This window comes from Oculina patagonica, chromosome 9 (genome assembly GCF_052425735.1).
Source record: "Oculina patagonica isolate OP01 chromosome 9, crgOcupat, whole genome shotgun sequence".
Classification (NCBI taxonomy): domain Eukaryota; kingdom Metazoa; phylum Cnidaria; class Anthozoa; order Scleractinia; family Oculinidae; genus Oculina; species Oculina patagonica.
Genome location: NC_135766.1, coordinates 3,945,723 through 3,968,151, shown reverse-complemented (window position 1 = coordinate 3,968,151; position 22,429 = coordinate 3,945,723). Strand labels below are relative to the sequence as shown.

The 22,429-nt window shown below is 37.1% G+C and overlaps 1 protein-coding gene across 2 annotated transcripts; it reads right to left on the bottom strand.

Annotated features, from left to right (window-relative positions):
• Positions 1 to 12,543: 12,543 nt before the first annotated feature.
• On the bottom strand, positions 12,544 to 18,267 carry LOC144665313 (uncharacterized). 2 transcript variants are annotated; one of them, XM_078526543.1, is made up of 5 exons: positions 18,169 to 18,267; positions 16,320 to 16,653; positions 15,508 to 15,657; positions 14,876 to 15,025; positions 12,544 to 13,926 (listed from the first exon to the last, which is right to left on the bottom strand). In XM_078526543.1, the coding sequence occupies exons 2-5, from the start codon at positions 16,633 to 16,635 to the stop codon at positions 13,556 to 13,558; spliced, it is 987 nt and encodes a 328-aa protein (XP_078382669.1). In that variant the 5' UTR covers positions 16,636 to 16,653; positions 18,169 to 18,267; the 3' UTR covers positions 12,544 to 13,555. The 2 variants fall into 2 exon arrangements, with proteins under 2 accessions (XP_078382669.1, XP_078382670.1); XM_078526544.1 differs by lacking the exon at positions 18,169 to 18,267 and having other exon boundaries at positions 16,320 to 17,009.
• Between the last annotated feature and the right edge of the window lie 4,162 nt (positions 18,268 to 22,429).

Below are 22,429 nucleotides of genomic sequence, written 5' to 3'. Positions count from 1 at the left end.
GAAGTCATCGAAATTGTGGCAATGGGGCCTTTAAATGCAATTAAAAACCTCTGTGGACTATATTTACCTTTTTTGGACATATTGGGCAGAAACATGGATACCCAGGGAGGGAAGTGGGGAACTCCCATAAATTTCGGATAGGGGTGTTCCGCGAAGGTTCTTAAACCCTGACCTTATTTTAGGATAAAGAAAGCGAAAGTTGATACCCAAAACCGTAAATTGACACCCTATTTAAAGGAAAGAGAAGCGTTCCGTGCACAGCAAAACAGCAAATCTTTATTAATATCGCTTAACTAATACTTGGACGGATAGCTCAGTCTTAAGATACTGTTTATTTTCGTTTAGCTGGGCGCTCATTTTAGTTGATAGAATTTAGGTACTCTCTAAGGATCATACCGGAAACACAATGCCAAAAGTAGCAAAAATGATACCCTATTTAAGGACCAAGAACCTCAAAAACCATACCCTATCCCGCGACACATACCTATCTCAACCCCTCAACAATTACAGGATAACAAGTTAGGCTGAATAACAAGCAAGATTTTTTCTCTGTTTTTCTCACATGTTCCGGCAGAATGAAATTGTAATATGATTAGTAAAAATTTATGGCTCCAATCTTTTCAAGATTCAAAGTTGATGCCAAATGTTGAAAAGTGCATTACTCCTTCTACAGTGTATATTTGCTAAAATAAACTCCTTGGCAAGTTGTTCTCTGATGATGATTCCAGGAAACTTTTCCGCCCATCACACGTGACTACGTCGTGAGACAAACGAAATAATACTTTATTATTATATTTTCTTATAAGCAAAAGAAACTTTGAGCTTTTGCTATGTTATGCCATATGGAAAACAAAATTTTGAATACTTTATGTAACAGAAGTGTTTCCTTCCCTTAAAGTATTTGTACAGAAAAATAAGTACACATCTTTTAAAGGCAACTCTGTTTTATTCTGCATTATAATACCGTTTGAAACTAAATTGTTTAGAGGCCAGGAGGAATATACTACCATAGGCCTACTCAGTTGTACATTTGTAACCATGGACTTAACATACATTTGTTGCTGTAGTACCCAATCATTTTATCAAGTGCTGAAATATTTTGCCCCAGAAGAAAATGATAGCAAAATCTTAAAAAACACCCACAAATTATCAGTTAGTTAGCAACAACTCAGACTAAGTGTTTTGTACGCTGATATTGCAGCAAAGACAAAAAGCAGTTATAATTTACACTTTGTTTTAAAGAACCAAAAATACACAAAACAAAACAAAATAGCTAGGTTATTTTTTTCTCATTGTCGGGAGATAGACACATGGTACATGTAAAAATTCTAGGATTGTGCACATTGTTGATTTATCATGAATAAATAGGGAAATTTCAATGTCATGCAACCTGTTGATAGAATAACAAATTAAAAATTCTCTTTACTATCCCTTTTTAAAATCAGTTTTAAGCATTTCCTTTTCCGTTCCCAGAGTCCCCGGCGCGCTTTCGTTGCTATTTTCCCCAGGCTCTTCGCGCTTGCTTTTCACCTCTCTCCATTTTCCAGCCAGTACGAAAAAAAAAATAAAAGAGGCCACTTCGGAGGAGAGAGACCCAAATAAGAGATAAAAATATACCGCGAGGTCGATATATAGTGCCCGCAGATAACGTGAGTTCCATAAGGAACCCACCACCCAAAACGGATATAGTAATCTAGCGGGAGGTCGATATGCTGCGCTGAGATAACATGAGTTCCATGAGGAACTCACCAGACAAGTAAGAGATAAAAATCAAGCGCGAGGTCGATATGCTGACCACAGATACCATGAGTTCCATAGGGAACTCTCAACCCAAATAAGACACAATAATCTAGCGCGAGGTCAATATGCTATCCTTAGATAACTTGAGTTCCAATTGAAACTCACCAACAAGTAAGACATAATAATTTAGCTTGAGGTCGATATGATGCCCTGAAATAACATATGTTACATAAGTAACTCACCACCCAAATAAGACATACTAATGAAGCACGATGTCAAAATACGTATTTCATCACAAGGGCCCAAAACAGTCATTTTCAGTGTCTGATATAGGTCTTTCTTATTCGAATATTTTGGAACTGGAGTGAAAAATAAGGTGAATCCACGTGATGGCGGATTTTCAGAAAGACCCAAACTGTTGATTTCAAGTCTCAAACTGGCCGGTATTGCTGGATCTGGAATGAAAATAAGTTTTAATCCACGTGGTGGTATTTCATCACAAGGGCCCAAAACAGTCATTTTCAGTGTCTGATGTAGGTCTTTCTTATTCGAATATTTTGGAACTGGAGTGAAAAATAAGGTGAATCCACGTGATGGCGGATTTTCAAAAAGACCCAAACTGTAGATTTCAAGTCTCAAACTGGGCTGTTTTTCTGGATCTGAAGTGAAAATAAGTTGTAATCTACGTGGTTGTATTTCATCACAAGGACCCAACACAGTCATTTTTAGTGTCTAAAGTACGTATTTCTTATTCTATTCTTTTGGACCTAGAGTGAAAATTAGAAACAATCCACGTGATGGCAGATTTCCAAAAAGTCCCAAACTGTAGTTTTCAAGTCTTAAACTGGCCGGTTTTGCTGGATCTGGAGTGAAAATAAGTTTTAATCTACGTGGTGGTATTTCATCACAAGGGCCCAAAACAGTCATTATCTGTGTCTCGTGTAGGTCTTTCTTATTCTATTCTTTCGGACCTGGAGTGAAAATTAGAAACAATCCACGTTATGGCGGATTTCGAAAAGGTCCCAAACTGTAATTTTCAAGTCTCAAACTGGCCGGTTTTGCTGGATCTGGAGTGAAAATAAGTTTTAATCTACGTGGTGGTATTTCATCACAAGGGCCCAAAACAGTCATTTTCAGTGTCTCGTGTAGGTCTTTCTTATTTGAATATTTTGGAACTGGAGTGAAAATTAAGGTGAATCCACGTGATGGCGGATTTTCAGAAAGACCCAAACTGTAGATTGCAAGTCTCAAACTGGCCGGTATTGCTGGATCTGGAATGAAAATAAGTTTTAATCCACTTGCTAGTATTTCAACGCAAAGGCTCCAAATCGTCATTTTCAGTGCCTCATGAAGTGTTTTCTTTTTTGATTGTTTTGGTCCTAGAGTGAAAATAATGATGACACCACGTGATGGCATTTTTCCTGTAATAGCCAAACTATAGCTTTAAAGTCTCAAACTGGCGGGTGTTGCTAGATCTGGAGTGAAAATAAGCTTTAATCTACGTGGTGGTATTTCATCACAAGGACCCAGAACAGTCATTTTCAGTGTTTCATGTAGGTCTTTCTTATTCGAATGTTTTAGATCGACCTGGAGTGAATATTAGAAAGAATCTACGTTTTGGCGCATTTTCAAAAAGACCCAAACTGTAGATTTAAAGTCTCAAACTGGGCTGTTTTTCTGGATCTGAAGTGAAAATAAGTTGTAATCTACGTGATGGTATTTCATCACAAGAACCCAAAACAGTCATTTTAAGTGTCTAATGTAGGTATTTCTTATTCTATTCTTTTGGACCTGGAGTGAAAATTAGAAAAAAATCCACGTGATGGCGGATTTCCAAAAAGTCCCAATCTGTAGTTTTTATGTCTCAAACTGGCCGGTTTTGCTTGATCTGGAGTGAAAATAAGTTTTAATCTACGTGGTGGTATTTCATCACAAGGGCCCAAAACAGTCATTTTCAGTGTCTCGTGTATGTCTTTCTTATTCGATTATTTTGGGCCTGGAGTGAAAATTAAGGTGAATCCACCTGATGGCGGATTTTCAGAAAGACCCAAACTGTAGATTTCAAGTCTCAAACTGGTCGGTATTGCTGGGTCTGGATGAAAATAAGTTTTAATCCACTTTCAATGCAAGGCTCCCAAATCGTCATTTTCAGTGCCTCATGAAGTATTTTCTTTTTTGATTGTTTTGGTCCTAGAGTAAAAATAGTGATGACACCACGTGATGGTATTTTTCCTGTAATAGCCAAACTATAGCTTTAAAGTCTCAAACTGGCGGGTACTGCTTAATCTGGGGTGTTAATGAGATTTAATCTACGTGGTGTTATTTCTTTTCACAGGGGCCAAAAATCGATTATTACAATGGATCATGTAGTACTTTCTTTTTCGATTTTTTTGGACCTGGGGTGAAAATTAAGGTGAATCCACGTGATTGTTCATTTCCAAAAAGGCCCAAACTGTGGATTTCAAGTCTCAAACTTGCTTGTATTTCTGGATCTGGAGTGAAAATAAGTTTTAATCTACGTGGTGGTATTTCAATACAAGGGACCAAAATTGAAACTTGACATATAGAGTTTGAATCTCTTTGGAAAAATGTCATCACGTGGATTCATCCTAATTTTAACTCCAGATTTAAAAGAATCGAATAAGAATGTGCTACATGAGCTATTGAAAATGACGGTTTTGTTGCGTTGTGATAAAATATTACCACATAGATTTAAACTTATTTTCACTCCAGATCCAGCAAGATAATGGCGGATTTCCAAAAAGACCCAAACTGTAGTTTTTATGTCTCAGACTGGCCGGTTTTGCTGGATCTGGGAGTGAAAATAAGTTTTAATCTTCGTGGTGGTATTTTATCACAACGCCCCAAAACCGTCATTTACAATGGCTCATGTAGCTCATTCTTGTTCTTTTGTTTTGGATCTGGAGTGAAAATTAGGATTAATCCACGTGACGGCATTTTTTCAAAAAAGATTAAAACTCTATATGTAAAGTTTCAAACTAGCCGGTTTTGCTGGGTCTCGAGTGAAAATGAGCTATAATCTTTGTGGTGATATTTCAACACAAGGGCCCAAAATAGTCATTTTCAGTGTCTCATGTAACCTTTCGTTTTATGATTCTTTTGCTCATCAAGTGAAAATAAGGATGAATCAACGTGATTTTTTTTTTCAGAAAGACCCAAACTGTAGATTTCAAGTCTCAAACTGGCCAGTTTTTCTAGATCTGGAGTCAAAATGAACTTTAATCTACCTTGAGGTATTTCAACACAAGGGACCATTTCAGTCGCTCATGTAGCATTTTCGTTTTTGATTCTTTTGGACTTGGAGTAAAAGTAAGGATGAATCCACGTGATGGCATTTTTCAAGAACGAACAAAACTGGAGATGTCAAGTCTCAAACTAGCCAGTTTTGCTGGATCTGAAGTGAAAATAAACTTTAATCTACGTGGTGGTATTTCAACACAAGGTTCCAAAATCGTCACTTTCAGTGTCTCGTGTAACATTTTCTTATTCGATTATTTTGGACCTGGATGGAACATAAGGATGACTCAACGTGACGGCAGATTTCCAAAAAGACCTAAACTGTAGATTTCAAGTCTCAAACTGGCCAGTTTTTCTAGATCTGGAGTTAAAATGAACTTTAATCTACCTTGAGGTATTTCAACACAAGGGACCATTTCAGTCGCTCATGTAGCATTTTCGTTTTTGATTCTTTTGGACTTGGAGTAAAAGTAAGGATGAATCCACGTGATGGCATTTTTCAAGAACGAACAAAACTGGAGATGTCAAGTCTCAAACTAGCCAGTTTTGCTGGATCTGAAGTGAAAATAAACTTTAATCTACGTGGTGGTATTTCAACACAAGGTTCCAAAATCGTCACTTTCAATGTCTCGTGTAACATTTTCTTATTCGATTCTTTTGGACCTGGATGGAACATAAGGATGACTCAACGTGACGGCAGATTTCCAAAAAGACCTAAACTGTAGATTTCAAGTCTCAGACTGGCCGGTTTGGCTTAATCTGGAGTAAGAATGAGCTTTAATCTACGTGGTGGTGTTTCATTATAATAGCCGAAAATCGTCATTTTCAGTGGTTGATGTAACACTTTCTTTTTGATTCTTTTTGACCGGATTAAAAGTTAAGGTGAATCCACGTGATGGCGGAAATTCAAAAAGACCCAAATTGTAGATTTCAACTCTCAAAGTGGCCGGTTTTGCTGGATCTTGGACTTGGCATCTCGCCAAACGCCATAAACATCAGCGGGCTGGAAGAAGGCCGTGAGATGGACTTTCTGTGACTTGTAGTAATGTGTCCGATTTACGGTATTTGACAATAGATTAAAGAATTATTTTTCTCTACGTGAATTTTAATGTCCCCCTTATGTTATTTTTGAAACATTTTGTGTTGCTCAAGTGTAATCGGAAAAATAAAAAGCTTTAAGGTGGCTCCATAGGGTTTTGAGATATTACGGCGCGCGCACAAGTGATGCCCATCAAGAGATCATTTTCGCGTTAGTTTTTAAACTAGTTAAATAAAAGCTGCCGAAATATTAAAAACTAGGACTAAAATATGTTGTGCATTATTCTTTTTTTAAAATAACGGCCTTTGTTTTTGAGCTTCATCTACTCAAAAAGTGCTATTTTTGGTGTTTTTATGGCTTTGATCTTAAATTTCTTTAATTTTCTTCGGTGAAAATTTTTGAAATTCTCCCAACGGATTGAAGCTGATGAGAAATAACTTTTAAAAACAAAAAAAGTAGGGGTTGTCCAGGTCGTTTTTGCGTTTTTGGTTATTTTGTGTTTTTTTTGACTAAGCAAAAAAACTGGCTTACAGATGATTTTTTTTAAAAAAACGGCAAAAAGGGCAGTTAAAAAGGTATGACATCTATGCCAAATTTTAAGGAATTTCACCGAAGGAAACTCTAGTAAATACAAGTGGAAATTTTCTATTTTCGCCCGAATAACAATTACGTCATCAGAATAGAAATTGTCCAAGATCGCTATTTGAGCATGCGCGAACTTTCGAACCATACGAGTTGATGTGTAAAGACGAGCGTTCCCCGTTGTTGTCGGTTTTTGTGCGAATATCTGTTAACCCCAAGGTTAGTTAGAGACATACCTTAATCCTTTATGTAGCAGAATCTCTGAAATTCTGCTCGAAGTATCTCACAATCGCGGAGACTATTCTTTATTTTCTCTTTTGCTTTCGATCGTACGAACTTCACAAAAGCGGCCAGAAGCACCGCGGACGTTGTAAACACCTTTTTAGGGTGTTGTAAACTCTTTTATCTGCTCAACACAGGAAAGCACGGGTGTTGTTTCATTGGCAGGAAGCAAGTCTCGCGTTTTCTCGCCGAAAATTTCACGCTCGCGTGAAGCCGCCATGTTTGTTTTGATTTGCCGGCATTTCAAGCTCGCCCTTTCGTACCCATTCTTCGCGCGGTCAAGAAACCCTATGGAGCCACCTTAAAATGGGCAGATACTAGTGCAAAACTTATTTAGCAATCCCCGTGTAAAGGCCTATTTCATCTTTCATAGAGGTTGGGAAATGGATGTCCATGGAGGCTAGGGAGAAAAATATGTGAGTATGGACACTGGAATTTTCCCCTGTTTTGTCAGTGTGCAGGAAAAAAATGGGACTCACTGTATTTACGTGTTGATGTCTTTGGCACAGCTGTGTTAATCGTGTACACTGTAAATGAGCTAACGAATATTGTAAAAGAGAAATTTGTTGAAAATCCCAAGTGACAGAATGATGTCCATTTGTCTTTTTACGAAGCATGGAGGAGTTGATAGTAGGGCCAACGAACACAAATCCATCTTCTGCCAGGGATAATTTGAACCTGGGACGTCTGGATTACAAGGCCAGTGCCCTAACCACCAGTAGCCATGCTGCCTTCTAGAATAGAGTCAGTTCAAATTGCAAGAAACTGTAGATATACAATCGGAAACTGAAATAAATAGTTCAACTCAACAAAAAAATTTTGAAATATTTTTGGTGTCCACGTGCTCTTTGATCACACAAATGATATAGGCAATGAAAAAATTACTGTGTCACTCTCTGGTTCTATAGGAAGTCATCGAAATTGTGGCAATGGGGCCTTTAAATGCAATTAAAAACCTCTGTGGACTATATTTACCTTTTTTGGACATATTGGGCAGAAACATGGATACCCAGGGAGGGAAGTGGGGAACTCCCATAAATTTCGGATAGGGGTGTTCCGCGAAGGTTCTTAAACCCTGACCTTATTTTAGGATAAAGAAAGCGAAAGTTGATACCCAAAACCGTAAATTGACACCCTATTTAAAGGAAAGAGAAGCGTTCCGTGCACAGCAAAACAGCAAATCTTTATTAATATCGCTTAACTAATACTTGGACGGATAGCTCAGTCTTAAGATACTGTTTATTTTCGTTTAGCTGGGCGCTCATTTTAGTTGATAGAATTTAGGTACTCTCTAAGGATCATACCGGAAACACAATGCCAAAAGTAGCAAAAATGATACCCTATTTAAGGACCAAGAACCTCAAAAACCATACCCTATCCCGCGACACATACCTATCTCAACCCCTCAACAATTACAGGATAACAAGTTAGGCTGAATAACAAGCAAGATTTTTTCTCTGTTTTTCTCACATGTTCCGGCAGAATGAAATTGTAATATGATTAGTAAAAATTTATGGCTCCAATCTTTTCAAGATTCAAAGTTGATGCCAAATGTTGAAAAGTGCATTACTCCTTCTACAGTGTATATTTGCTAAAATAAACTCCTTGGCAAGTTGTTCTCTGATGATGATTCCAGGAAACTTTTCCGCCCATCACACGTGACTACGTCGTGAGACAAACGAAATAATACTTTATTATTATATTTTCTTATAAGCAAAAGAAACTTTGAGCTTTTGCTATGTTATGCCATATGGAAAACAAAATTTTGAATACTTTATGTAACAGAAGTGTTTCCTTCCCTTAAAGTATTTGTACAGAAAAATAAGTACACATCTTTTAAAGGCAACTCTGTTTTATTCTGCATTATAATACCGTTTGAAACTAAATTGTTTAGAGGCCAGGAGGAATATACTACCATAGGCCTACTCAGTTGTACATTTGTAACCATGGACTTAACATACATTTGTTGCTGTAGTACCCAATCATTTTATCAAGTGCTGAAATATTTTGCCCCAGAAGAAAATGATAGCAAAATCTTAAAAAACACCCACAAATTATCAGTTAGTTAGCAACAACTCAGACTAAGTGTTTTGTACGCTGATATTGCAGCAAAGACAAAAAGCAGTTATAATTTACACTTTGTTTTAAAGAACCAAAAATACACAAAACAAAACAAAATAGCTAGGTTATTTTTTTCTCATTGTCGGGAGATAGACACATGGTACATGTAAAAATTCTAGGATTGTGCACATTGTTGATTTATCATGAATAAATAGGGAAATTTCAATGTCATGCAACCTGTTGATAGAATAACAAATTAAAAATTCTCTTTACTATCCCTTTTTAAAATCAGTTTTAAGCATTTCCTTTTCCGTTCCCAGAGTCCCCGGCGCGCTTTCGTTGCTATTTTCCCCAGGCTCTTCGCGCTTGCTTTTCACCTCTCTCCATTTTCCAGCCAGTACGAAAAAAAAAAATAAAAGAGGCCACTTCGGAGGAGAGAGACCCAAATAAGAGATAAAAATATACCGCGAGGTCGATATATAGTGCCCGCAGATAACGTGAGTTCCATAAGGAACCCACCACCCAAAACGGATATAGTAATCTAGCGGGAGGTCGATATGCTGCGCTGAGATAACATGAGTTCCATGAGGAACTCACCAGACAAGTAAGAGATAAAAATCAAGCGCGAGGTCGATATGCTGACCACAGATACCATGAGTTCCATAGGGAACTCTCAACCCAAATAAGACACAATAATCTAGCGCGAGGTCAATATGCTATCCTTAGATAACTTGAGTTCCAATTGAAACTCACCAACAAGTAAGACATAATAATTTAGCTTGAGGTCGATATGATGCCCTGAAATAACATATGTTACATAAGTAACTCACCACCCAAATAAGACATACTAATGAAGAACGATGTCAAAATACCGTGAAATAACGTGAGTTCCATAGGGAAGTCATCACCCAAAAAAGACCAAATAAGCTAGCGCGTGGTCGATATGTTGCCCTGAGATAACATGAGTTCACGAAGGAACTCGTCACCCAAATGGAACGCGCTCTTCCCGATCGGAAATTCCCAACGGAAATTTTCCGAAATTTCTTGCAAATGGTAAACGCTCTATAGCATTTGAAGGCTTGGTTACTTAGGCATGCCACGTTTGAGGCAAGGCAAGTAAATATGGCTGTTTTTACTAAATAAAGTTTTCCTTCATTTAAAAGAAACAAGTCCATATCATGGATTTTTAAAACATTGGGAATTTTACAAATCGACCAACCAAGGCTTTTTGACCGAAAACAGTTTCAAGAGATGGTTCTCACGGCATTAGAATTGATCGTACACACGATGGTTTTGGAGATCGCACGCGGCCATGAGAAACTCAGTCAGATCGATCGAGCAAACATTATTCAGTTTCTTCTGACCGGAGCTACTCATTTCGAGAGGATTCGCACATTTGCCATTTGTTTAGTCACCAACAATTTAACAAAAATACCAAATATCTATATTTCTCGTAGTGTTTGTTTTGTTCCGTTCTATTGCTTAAATTCTTAAGTGTAAAATATAATTTCAATCAATGAATTAATTGCGTTTACACCGTATGCAAGCGAGTACTTTTGTTTGTTGTATTCTTCTTTTCTATTGTTAATTTGCAGTTCTTGATAATCACCTCTGCAAATAATACTAAAACAAGTATTCGCCTCAAGCTCAGAGATAATCATTGAATAATCACGGAGCCTGGGCGAATAATTGTTAAATATAACATAAGTTACGAAAGTGATAAATGATCGTCGCAGCAATTGGATAAAGAAGCCTGAAAGAAAATATGAACTCACAATTGACCTCGCTCCCAATGTGTGGCTTCAATAGCTCAGTTGGTAGAGCATCGCACCGGTATCGCGGAGGTCACGGGTTCGAATCCCATTGAAGCCCTGAATGTTTTTTTCAGGCTTCTTTATCCAATTGCTTAAATTGGAAATTCACTGCGACGATCATTTATCACCTTCATATACATCCGTAGTTCACATATGAATCATTTCATATACAGTACATCATTTCACTCCTCTCGCGGGAAAATATGAACTCTCAATTGACCTCGCTCCCAATATGTGGCTTCAATAGCTCAGTTGGTAGAGCATCGCACCGGTATCGCGAAGGTCACGGGTTTGAATTCCAATTGAGAGGAGTGAAATGATGTAATGTATATGAACATAATGTATATGAACATAACATAAGTTACCTAAGGAACTAACCACTCACATAAGAAACAATAATCTAGCGCGAGGTCGATACGTAATCCAATGATGACAACAGATCCATAAGGAACTCACCTTCCAAGTAAGACATAATCATGTAGCACGATGTCAATATATCCAAATAAGAAATAATAATCTCGAGTGAGGTCAGTATGCTGCCCTGATATAACATGAGTTCCATAAGGAACTCACCACCCCAAAAAGACGTAATAATGTAGCACCATGTCGATATGTTGTCCTGAGATAAATATGAGTTCCATAAGGAACTCGCCACCCAAATGAGACGTAGAAGTGTAGCATGATGTCAATATGGTGTCCTGAGATAACATGAGTTAAGGAACTCAAAACACCCAAAAAGGGAGAAGTGTATAGTAGCAGGATGTCAATATGGTGCCCGGAGATAACATGAGTTGTATAAAAACATAGGTTCCATAAGGAACTCTCCACCCAAATAAGATGTACAAATTTAGCAGGATGTAAATATTCTGCCTTGATATAACACGAGTTCCAGAAGGAACTACCACCCAAATGAGTTATAGCAATGTAGCAAAATGCCAATATGGTGCCCTGAGATAACATGAGTCCCATAAGAAACTCATCACCCAAATAAGACATCATGATCACGCTGGCGGTCAATATGCTGCCACCCGGAGTTACCTTATTCTCACTAAATTTCGCGAGTACTTAATTTCGCGACTTTTGAGAGGAAGGTGCAATTGGAGTGTATTAAATTTCGCGATTTTTATCTATTCTTCAATATGAAGCTTTGACCTCGAAACTGTAACAACATAATTAATATGAAAGTCATCGTAAAAAACATGTTAAAAACTGCACTGCGCATAATTTTACGCGTTATTATTGCGTGCATTAAACAGTGGCGGCTCTTTCTTTATGGCTGGAGCTCGCCACAGAAGTAAATCGTCATTTTCTTGTCAATGAGTATTGTAACCTATTATTTTTTCTCTTGTTTCAAATGATGCAATTACTTTCTTTCGGTAAAATATACATAGACCAATTTCCAGTGCTAAGTAAGAAACAACTGTCGGAAACGGGAATTTAGAAAGCGATGGTGAATATATTTTATTACGATGAGAATATACGTATCTATTGTGTAATTATATAAACAAGGTACTGTTGCTAAACGTCTATGGGGACCCCCCTTTTTTAAATTTACGTTCTTATAAGATAAGTCTAACAAGATGGAGTGCAGGTACAATTTCAGGAGATTAACCTTATTAATAAATGATTATCATGCCATACTAGTCAAAAGTGTGGAATGCGATTTCCAGTATTTTAAATGGTATTCATTGATTGAATCTCTCATTCCTCGGGAATTCTACCGAATCCTTTTTTTATCACACAATAGACAATATTCACTGTGTAAGTATTTTTTTTATTTGTTACTGCACATGCGTACATTGTCATTCGTAGAGTTATTTGATTAAAAGTGCTGCTACATTTTCAAACAAGGTAAAATCTTAAAAGTCATACCGCACTTAAAAAAAGCTTTGATCTAAACCGTGTGCATTGCTTCAGTTATATAGGCATACAGTAAGTTATTTAAACAAGAGAAGTGCCGTAAAGCACCAGGTGCTGCCAGGCGAGTGCGATCTTGCACTTCTCGAGTCAAGCTGCTTAAATTAAAATGAGTTGTATTGAAGTAAAAGGCAATATAAATATAAGATAATGTATACATGTTGATGCGCTAAGCAAATGAGCAGGCTTTGCTATGCTATGCAATGCAATGTTTTGGTATGCTGGCTGTGCTATGCCATGTTGTGCTATGCCATGCAGTGTTATACTGTATGCTATCCTGTGGTTTGCTATGCCTCGCTATAAGCTACGCTACTCTATACTATGCCAATGTTATGCTATACTATAAACTATAAACTATGCTATGCTCTTAGCTCTGCTATACGCTATGCTATGCTATGCTATGCTATGCCATGCTATGCTATGCCATGCTATGCTACGCAATGCTATGCCATAAGCTATGCTATAGCTATATGCTATGCTATTTGCTATGCTATAAGCTATGCTATACGTTATGCTACGCTATGCTTTGCTATAAGCTATGCTTCCCTATGTTATGCTGTGCTGTGCTATGCTATGCCTTTTTATGTACTTTGTCTTTGATAATATTGTATCGTTTGCCAAGATAATGTGCTGTTATTTGGCCTTTTCTGTATCACTGTCTAGCTTTAATTAATTGCTATTTCAAACTGTTTCGTTCGTACTAGTTCTTTCGCTTTATATCCTTCCCTCGAGAGATCTGGAATAGAACAGCGCTGTTCTTTTCTTGCGAATCAAGAGCATATAATTAAAAATTGCTAACTACTACCTGATCAACTACCAGCCAATTAATCTACAACTTAATTTTGTAAGGAATAAAGCGTTTTTAGTCGGCACTACAGTAGCGGAGTTGACAGACGTTTGTTGGACTTAAGAAGTAAATAAAGTAAGAGCTACAGTTTCTCACTTGAATGCTTTCGGACCAGCTATCACTGCTATAGCAACAGTTTGACTCCCAGTGAAAGCAAACCTGCCTGGTAACTAGGCCCTCGGCCATTGTTGGATGAGCGCCGTTCAACCAGCCTGGGGCATCGGTACCACATCTGTGCGTCGGTGGACATGTGGTGGGCATTTTCGTACCTGCATCTCCTTGGAAACGATACCAGCCAGTACCAAGTGTAGAGTCACACGACTTGACGTCTGCGGGGGCCGTGACTTTCCGTTTGCCATCCGTCAGGCTTGTATAGGTAAAACATTCTATAAAAAGCAAAAACAAAAATACACATAAAAGCATTCAAATAACAAAAAAGTTGTTTTTAATAATTGGTCATAGTTTAGTTGTTTTATAACATGTAAGTTCTCCTGCTCAAGTCACCAAGGGCGAGGTCATTTATTAATGTACCATCCGAAGCTATCCTTGAGTTTATTTACGAACAATCATAAATCATGCTTAGGTAGTTTCGTTCTAAGTGTCTGTCAACATATTCGGCAAAGGGTCGGCCGATAGTCGACTTACATATCGGTTGAGAATAGGCCAATTGTCGACCGATAACTGATGGACACTCGGCTGATAGTCGACCCACATAACTGGCCGATAGTCGATCGATACGATGCCGACAGTCTATTTAAACTTAGCCGATAATCAACCAATATATCGACCAAACATTGACCAAGTATCGACTGACTATCGGCCAACTATCGATCGATGTGTCGACCACCTATCGATCGATATATGGACCGAAATATCGACCGACATCTACCATTAGCCATGTTCAAAACGAGCGGGGACTGGGCACGAACATATTTTCTCTTCGGTACAAACATTCAATATCGATTGAATTGAAAAATGGGGCTGTCATCTGGAGAGCATCAAAAAATTAGTAAATCACCGAATTTGACGGTTATTGGTTTAAACCCAGGCATGGTATACTTAGTTGGATTGGAGGGACAGGCGTCCTCCAATCCATACTATCTCTTATTTTAAAAGTGTACCTGCCTTTGCGTTTAAACCAATAACCATCAAATTCGGTAATTACTAATTTTTGTGCTCTTTCAGATGATATGCCCCATTTTTAATTCAATCGATATTGAATATTCGTACCAAGAAAAATATGTTCGTACCCAGTCCCCTGCTCGTTTAGAACATGGACAATTGGTAAACATCATCCATCAAGACTTCACGATAACCTCGTCAATTTAAACCCACCTTCTGGCAAGTGAATGCAACTTGTCTTTCCGTCACCAACGTATCCATGGATACAGGCGCAAGTGTAAGATCCCAATGTATTTGTACATCTGGCCAGGTCTTTAAGACAGTCGTGGATGCCGATGTCGCATTCGTCAATATCGGCGATATCTGAAATATCCACATACCAAAAAGATATCAATATATCTATCAAATACCAAACAGTTGTTGACAAAAAGAGACATAAATATTTCATTGTCTTTGCCAGGCTATTGAATGCCCTTTGATATACGTAGCTCAAAAAAAAAAAAAACATCACTTACAAACTGAAAGAAAAAGGTCACTAAATGACTGAATAAATAAATTAATGACCGAAAGAGCGAAAGGGAGATCAGGGTATGTAATAATTCCAGTTGTAATTTTTAATTTACACACCATGAAAGTTTTTTTATTAAGAATTTTAGTCGTGAGGTGCAAGTGCAGTAAGAGGAATGGAGTAATTTTAAAAGTGTACAAAGTAGTGTATTTTGTAGTATTTTGTATATTTTCTACTGTGTCTTCATTTTATAACTTCTTACGGGCGAAACGAGCGACGGATGAGTTAACGGACGACTCGCATTTAACAAAAGCAGAATTACACGTTACTACTTCACCTTCTGTCTCCATGTTGCATTGAGCAAGCACGACTTTCCCGGGTATAACAGAATCAAACCAGTATTTGCCGCTGACCGCTTGTCCTCCTTCGCTCGCCTTGATTTCTTTACACGATTCTGCGGGCAGCTCAGGTATGGAACCGAGAGGGACTAAAACATAAACGGGTTGTATTCTATACAGTTTCAAATGAAAAATGAACAAGAATTTGTAGAGCTATACACAAGCCGATTAATTGGTTGAAATTAGAAATGTAGTACTGAAAACTTAAAAAAAACGACTTTCCCCTGTTTTTTTTTTTTCCTGTTTGTTTGTCGGTTTGTTTGCTGTCTATATCTGTTTTTCAGGGACTCCCAACAAGCCATTTCGGTTCGGAAGCCCTATATTTGCCTACGACTTTCGGATTAAAGTGTGATGAAAACCTGGAGTTTTCTTTACCTAAAACTTTCGTGACACGAGGAAAATAATGCCTGTTGTTCTCGGAGAGTGAAAAATATCGTTTTTGGTACGAAAAAAGGCAGCTACGATTTTCGAGAAGGAAACAGTGCTCATAAATTCTGGTAGTAATATTTTGTTCCCTAAAATGTTTTGAAGTTTGAAAATTCAGCTAGTGTATCCAAACAGATACAATTTTCTAAGAGTTAAAAATAAGCCTTTATATCGCACAAAAAAATACGTTTATAACATAAAAACGGTATTCCCAACAGTTATAGTAAAAGTTGCTTGTTGGGTACTCTTTTGTTTCTTCACTCCAGCAAGGATAATTTTATCCGTGCGACCACGTCTATCAAAAGGAACTGTCGTGTTATTTTACCTCTTTTTCTCACTCTTCCATAGTAATATCTGTTCGAGTCAGGAACGAAATCTTCAGGCCTGGCTTCCTTGGTGCGATTATTCAGCTCACACATGTACTGAGAAATGACGTAGTTGAAGCTTTGACATCTAACGTCAACACCGCAGGCCCGAATACATTCAGGAGAGTTTGAAGTTTTTATCGTCTTGAAAATGTGTTTCTTGAGCATCATGCCAAAGATAGAGTATTCGCCTTCGCATTTCTGTGCACTTATTTCACAGAACACCTGGCACAGCAGTAGCTGAACTGCGATACGTAAACGTTGCCTCGCGACCATTCAAGTTCTTCGACGGTCCTTAAATTGAAATATACAATTTAAATAGGTAAAGTTGGTAATGAAGACTACAATCTTTGTTCTTCTTGAAAAAAAGAGTCGACCCTATTAAGGAGAGCGACTGCAGTATATATGACAAAAAAGATTTTTAAGGCAATGAGGTTCTCCGATAGATTCAACGTTGGGACAATTAGGTTTTCAAGAAACAAGGGAAAAGTTAATGTTGACCAAAACGAACAATGTCAGCGCCTTTTAAAGTTTAATTTCACTCGCTCCCTGTGGATATTCTCAGGCAACTCAATAGTTACTCCATTAAACTAGCCAACCAAATTAGCGGCAACATTATTTGACGCTAATAATGTTAGAGAATTCTCGCAATTGGAGGTTTTCCTAATGACCTATACTTTAAAAAAGACAAAAACTGCGGTGAATTCGTGGGTGGATTTGATAATCATATCACGGGATGTCTTCAAAAAATCTTTAAGTCATAACTTATTGATGTCATCATTATTGATAACTCTTGCAACGGGAGGTTTTCGCCATACCACTGCTAGAATATAATAAAGTTTAATTCTATTTGTTTGAAATCCTATACATTTAGCATTAAACCAGCGCTGTGAATGGCACGGGAAAATTAATAGCAAAAGAAGTGAATTGAAGTAATCAAAGGAGGATTATCCGTTATCCTCTGCTGAAACATTAAAGAACATTTTTGTGAACTTGATAAAATCTGCTTTGTGGTTACTGTGGTTTCCATAGCAACAATTTCAAGCTTAATTTTCTCCCTTTTCACTAGACATGTCAAAACCAAGAAGAAAAAAAAAACTTGATCGATGATGCTGTAACCACTAAGCGTTACACGTTGATACAAGTCATCAGATGTAAAAAATCCAATCCAAGGTTTCTGTAATACAAAGAAAACAGTATTTTTGCGTAATGTTTCGATTTTTCCAATAAGTAAATAGTTGAAAGGTTTACCGAAAAAATTCAGATTCTTAAGAGACAACCAAGAATTTCGGTCTTTATGCCAAAATTGCCGTCCCAACTCAGAAATTCAAAGTTTTTCTAATTTTCCTAACGTTCAACAAGCTTACTTGAAAGGGAAAAATCCTGAAACAACATTTTCGAATTTTCACGAGATAAAAGGACGTACTTTGCGTTGAAATAAGAAAATGAGTATAAACACAAGGATGTACAAGGATGTATGTGCGTTTCTTTTCAAGCGTTGAAGGAAATTTTGATCAATTAACTGACACAAGCTTTTGATGAATAAATAATTACTGGCTGAATGTTTTTCAAAAATAAATTTTCTTGAATTACAGGCCGATGTAACAACCTTCTGGCTTTAATTTTCAAAGATATAGTTTTACCTCAATTTGATTCCAAAAAATATAACCCACTGTGAAACGGTTTTTCACGAAGGAACAGAATCGTTAACGAAAGACATAAATGCTGTTTTTTAGAACTCTTCTTCGTCATACGGCAAGATGTTTTAGTTATTGATGTATTAAATATAATTTTTTGGGAAAGTGTTACCTGTCTGCTCAATAGCCTTTCTTCAGAATTTCGTCTTGCTATGATCTGAAAAGCGAAAATCTCTTTCGAAGAGTATGTTTCTTCTCCTTAATCAAACCAATTCTACCTGCCTTAAAATTACATTGTAAAATTCATTAAATATTCATGCAGGTGCAAACCAATCCCAGGACCATATTCAGATCACATGTACACAACTGTAAACCCCAATACAAATCAAACATTAGAATTTACTTTTGATACAAACTCCTGCTAAGCTAATAAGTATTCATTAACTTTTGATACAGATCTCCACTGATTCGCATAACAATACTTTGCATTCAATTTATTGTTTTCATTTCACAAGTAGAATAAAATATTCGCGTCCTATCTGTATAGCCGTTTAGAATGGCTCGCCTATCGGCTCGCCATTAATTGTAAACGCCCATATAGATCTCCCGCTCATATTTTATCTACTACATAAACATTTAAACTTACCGAATATGAATGTAAAATGATGTTCTTTTAATGCTTGAAAAAGATTCTAAGGGGTGACCGTGAATAGTGATAAATTATTAATAAAGTCATTATTCACAAACGATGTTTATGATTGGCTCTTGTGTATCAATACTTTTTCAGATGTGCAAGAGGCGACTTAGTAATTAAGGTCAAGTCCTTTAATTTTGTTAAATTTTTTAGTTTGGATTGCAGATATTTTCAGTACTCGCTAATATCTGATATCGAACAGTAAAATTTGTGTAAGAATTAATCGACGGGAAGATATTTTTTTTCAGAAAAAAAACAAACAAACAAACAAACGAAGTTAGGCCAAGTGAAAAACAGCAACAACAATAATAATAAGAACAACAACAACAACAACAAAAGCAAACGTATCTCGTTCGGATTTCTATAAAAAAGATAGCGTGCGCCTGTTTTTTTTTTTTATTTATTATTTCGAACAATACAGTTAAATTCCTTGTATATTCGAACAACACAGTTAAAACTGTGTTCGAATATCGATGTTTTTTCCTCCATCGCCAAACTGTCCAGAAGCGAATTACAAAATAAATCTCGCTAGGTAATTGACCTATCCAGTACGGACTTTAAAAAGGTGAAAATTTCATTTACCTGGGTTTGATAAATCCAGTCATATATACACCTAATTGAAGAAACGTTGACCATGTGAATAGCATAAATCATTAACGATACGACCTAATGGTATTCTGGATACACAGCCTTGGTAAGCTTAGCAATATTTCCCTATTGATAATCAACATATTTTCTTATTTTGAGAGCCTTAAGAGCATGTTTTATGTAACCTGTCTTATCATCGTGTAAATATTCTGTCACATACGACAATTATTTTATTGGGTCGCATCGTTCATGGTTTACGCTTTCATGGGTCAACGATTCTTCAATAAGGTATATATAGGTAGGTAGGTAGGTAGGTAGGTAGGTAGGTAGGTAGGTAGGTAGGTAGGTAGGTAGGTAGGTAGGTAGGTAGGTAGGTAGGTAGGTAGGTAGGTAGGTAATACTTTATTTAAAACACGGTAAATTCCATTCAAGTATACATAATAAAATAGAACAAGGAATAAAAACACTAACTACACTAACTAAGAGAGGCTAACTACTAGTAAGAACAAACAAACAAAAACCTGCTTTACAAGGACGCCGTGTATTTATAATTTAGATGCAAAATGAGCCGAACTTGTGATTTTTCAATTTGTTCTTAAATTCGTTAAGTGTGATGGATAGTTTTATTTAATTCGGTAAGCCATTCCATAACACAGCCCCGCTGTAGCTGAAGCTTCGTTTGCAATAATTAGTGCGCGGCTGTGTATGGATAGCTTTCCTTCAGCGAGTATTCCTGAAATTGTATGTCAAGGCTTCATTACGCGGGAAAAACCGAGAACTCAAATAATTCGGAGTCAGGTTGTTCATAGCATTATACATCATAATCGATTTACTCACGGCCCTTTGATGATCAAGTTTGTGCCAATTTGAACTATGTAAGAGTTCATCAGTATTTCTATCATAATTAGAGAAGTTTATAATACGCGCAGCACGGTTCTGTAGCTTTTGTAGTTTCTGAGAGAGTCCCTTTGAACAGCATCCCCACACTACACTACAATAATCGAAATGAGGCTGAATTAATGAATTGTAAACGGTGAGAAGTATCTCACGTGGAACAAAATCCCTTATGCGTTTGATGGCGCTTACACCTGAAGCAATCTTTTTTGAAATTTCCTTTATGTGAAATTCCCAATTTAGATTTTGATCAATATATACGCCGAGAGATTTCGTAGTGGATACTTGTTCAACAGGGATTTGATTTATTTTGATTGAGGGATTCTCAGGTAGATTAGATAGCCTTTGTCTAGATCCAATTAATAATTACTTAGCTTGCTTTAATGACCCATCGATTTTTGTGTTATTGCAGAGCTGTTTAAAATTGTATAAAAAGCAACGGTAGTTTCTCTTGAATTAGAGATTTCACATTGTTATATTTGTATTTTGTTTTTACATTTCTTCTCTTTCACTACATTGGTGCATCTGTGGTATGGTCGATACCACTGTTTCATTGAGAAGTTCCTTAAGTTTCTTAAAGCTGTTTAAAATTGTATAAAAACCAACCGTAGTTTCTCTTGAATTAGAGATTTCACATTGTTATATTTGTATTTTGTTTTTACATTTCTTCTCTTTCACTACATTGGTGCATCTGTGGTATGGTCGATACCACTGTTTCATTGAGAAGTTCTTTAAGTTTCTTTTCTTAATTGAAAATTGTCTACGTGGTAGTAGCGGAGCTCCACGCGCCGAAGGCGCGTAGCGTAGCTCCATTGGTAACATGCGGGTACAAGGGAACAGACAGGGCAAATGGTATCCTATCGAACCGAGAAATTTTGGTTGTCGCGTACGTACGTACGTCCGTCCGTACGCACGGATTAGGCCTGGGAACGAGCTAGGCTCCGGTGGCAACCCGCGTCTTTTGGCGGGAAAAATCATTACTATCAAGGCCTTAGCAAAAACGTTTTTTAAAAACGATTTCTACTCAGCTAAGCTTTATATAGTAGGAAGTTTTAAACGCGAGGAAAAAAATCATTCTTAGCTCTTGTTGACAATGTTAGAATTACATGAAGGGGAGACTAACTTGAGGAAGTCCGCTGTGTGAAAAGTCAGAAAACAATCTCACAGCATGCCGATTTACCAAGCGTACGCATGAGTTCACTACCAAGCATGAAGACTCCTCGATTGAAAAGCACACGAAGAACTCAGTTTTAAAGACAGTTTATTACAGATACATTATTTCTGGATATATTCCTCGTTTCACCCGCGATGACAACCATAGTTAGTAGAGGAGTAAAGATTGTGGCCGATCGAAATGGAAAATCTTCCAAGCTAAAGACGGTCAAAGACAACATTCCTTTACGAAAACAAGGTGAGCTATTGATGTTCATTTTTTAACAGATTAGAAAAGTCTTTGGTATTTAGATTAACCAGCATTCAACCTAATACACTGTACATCATTTTTAAACGAAGCTGGGTTCTAGCTCTCAGTCGTGTACCGGTATGTCAAACAAGGACATAGACCTAATGAACTGAAATTCGTTTTGTCTTAAACACGAGTTGTATTCAAAGCATACCTTACTTCTGGTTTTTTCTATCCGCGTTAATTTGTTTATTCTGTAGTTAAATCACCGAAGTAGGAAGAACACACCACTTTTAAACGTTGGAAAGAGTGCATAACAAGTAGAGAACAAAATTTACATGAAAATTTGTAAGAATGTGGTCGAGTCAGATGCAATACAGTATGGGGCCCAGTTCTCGGCCACTATAGACGTAAACTAGTATTTCTTACTAACCAAAGAAACTTGAAATTTCTCCCAGAGCTTTCTACATTATTCAGCTTTTTGGTGTAAAGCTATCGACCGGTTAATAATTAATTATCCCGAACAATAATAAAAATAAAATCTCCTTTTGTGGGCCCAGTTCTCGGCCACGCTGCCCAGTTCTCGGCCACCAAAAAGCTTATGCGTAATTTCCGTATAAAAAGGCTCAATTAATTTTCACAGTCATGAAATCACTCTGTAAACTTATTTATGTTATATCGATCGCAAAATATTTTCATGAGGCTTTTTGCAGGTTCTTGCAAAACCGCAGAATTGTGTTGTGTGACCAATGCATTTAGATGGTTTACTTTGCAGTGGAAGGGTCTTGAAAGAGTAAGGTGTTGTAGAAATAATAACTGATAATAAACAAGACAAGAGTTAGCTCAAAACTTAGA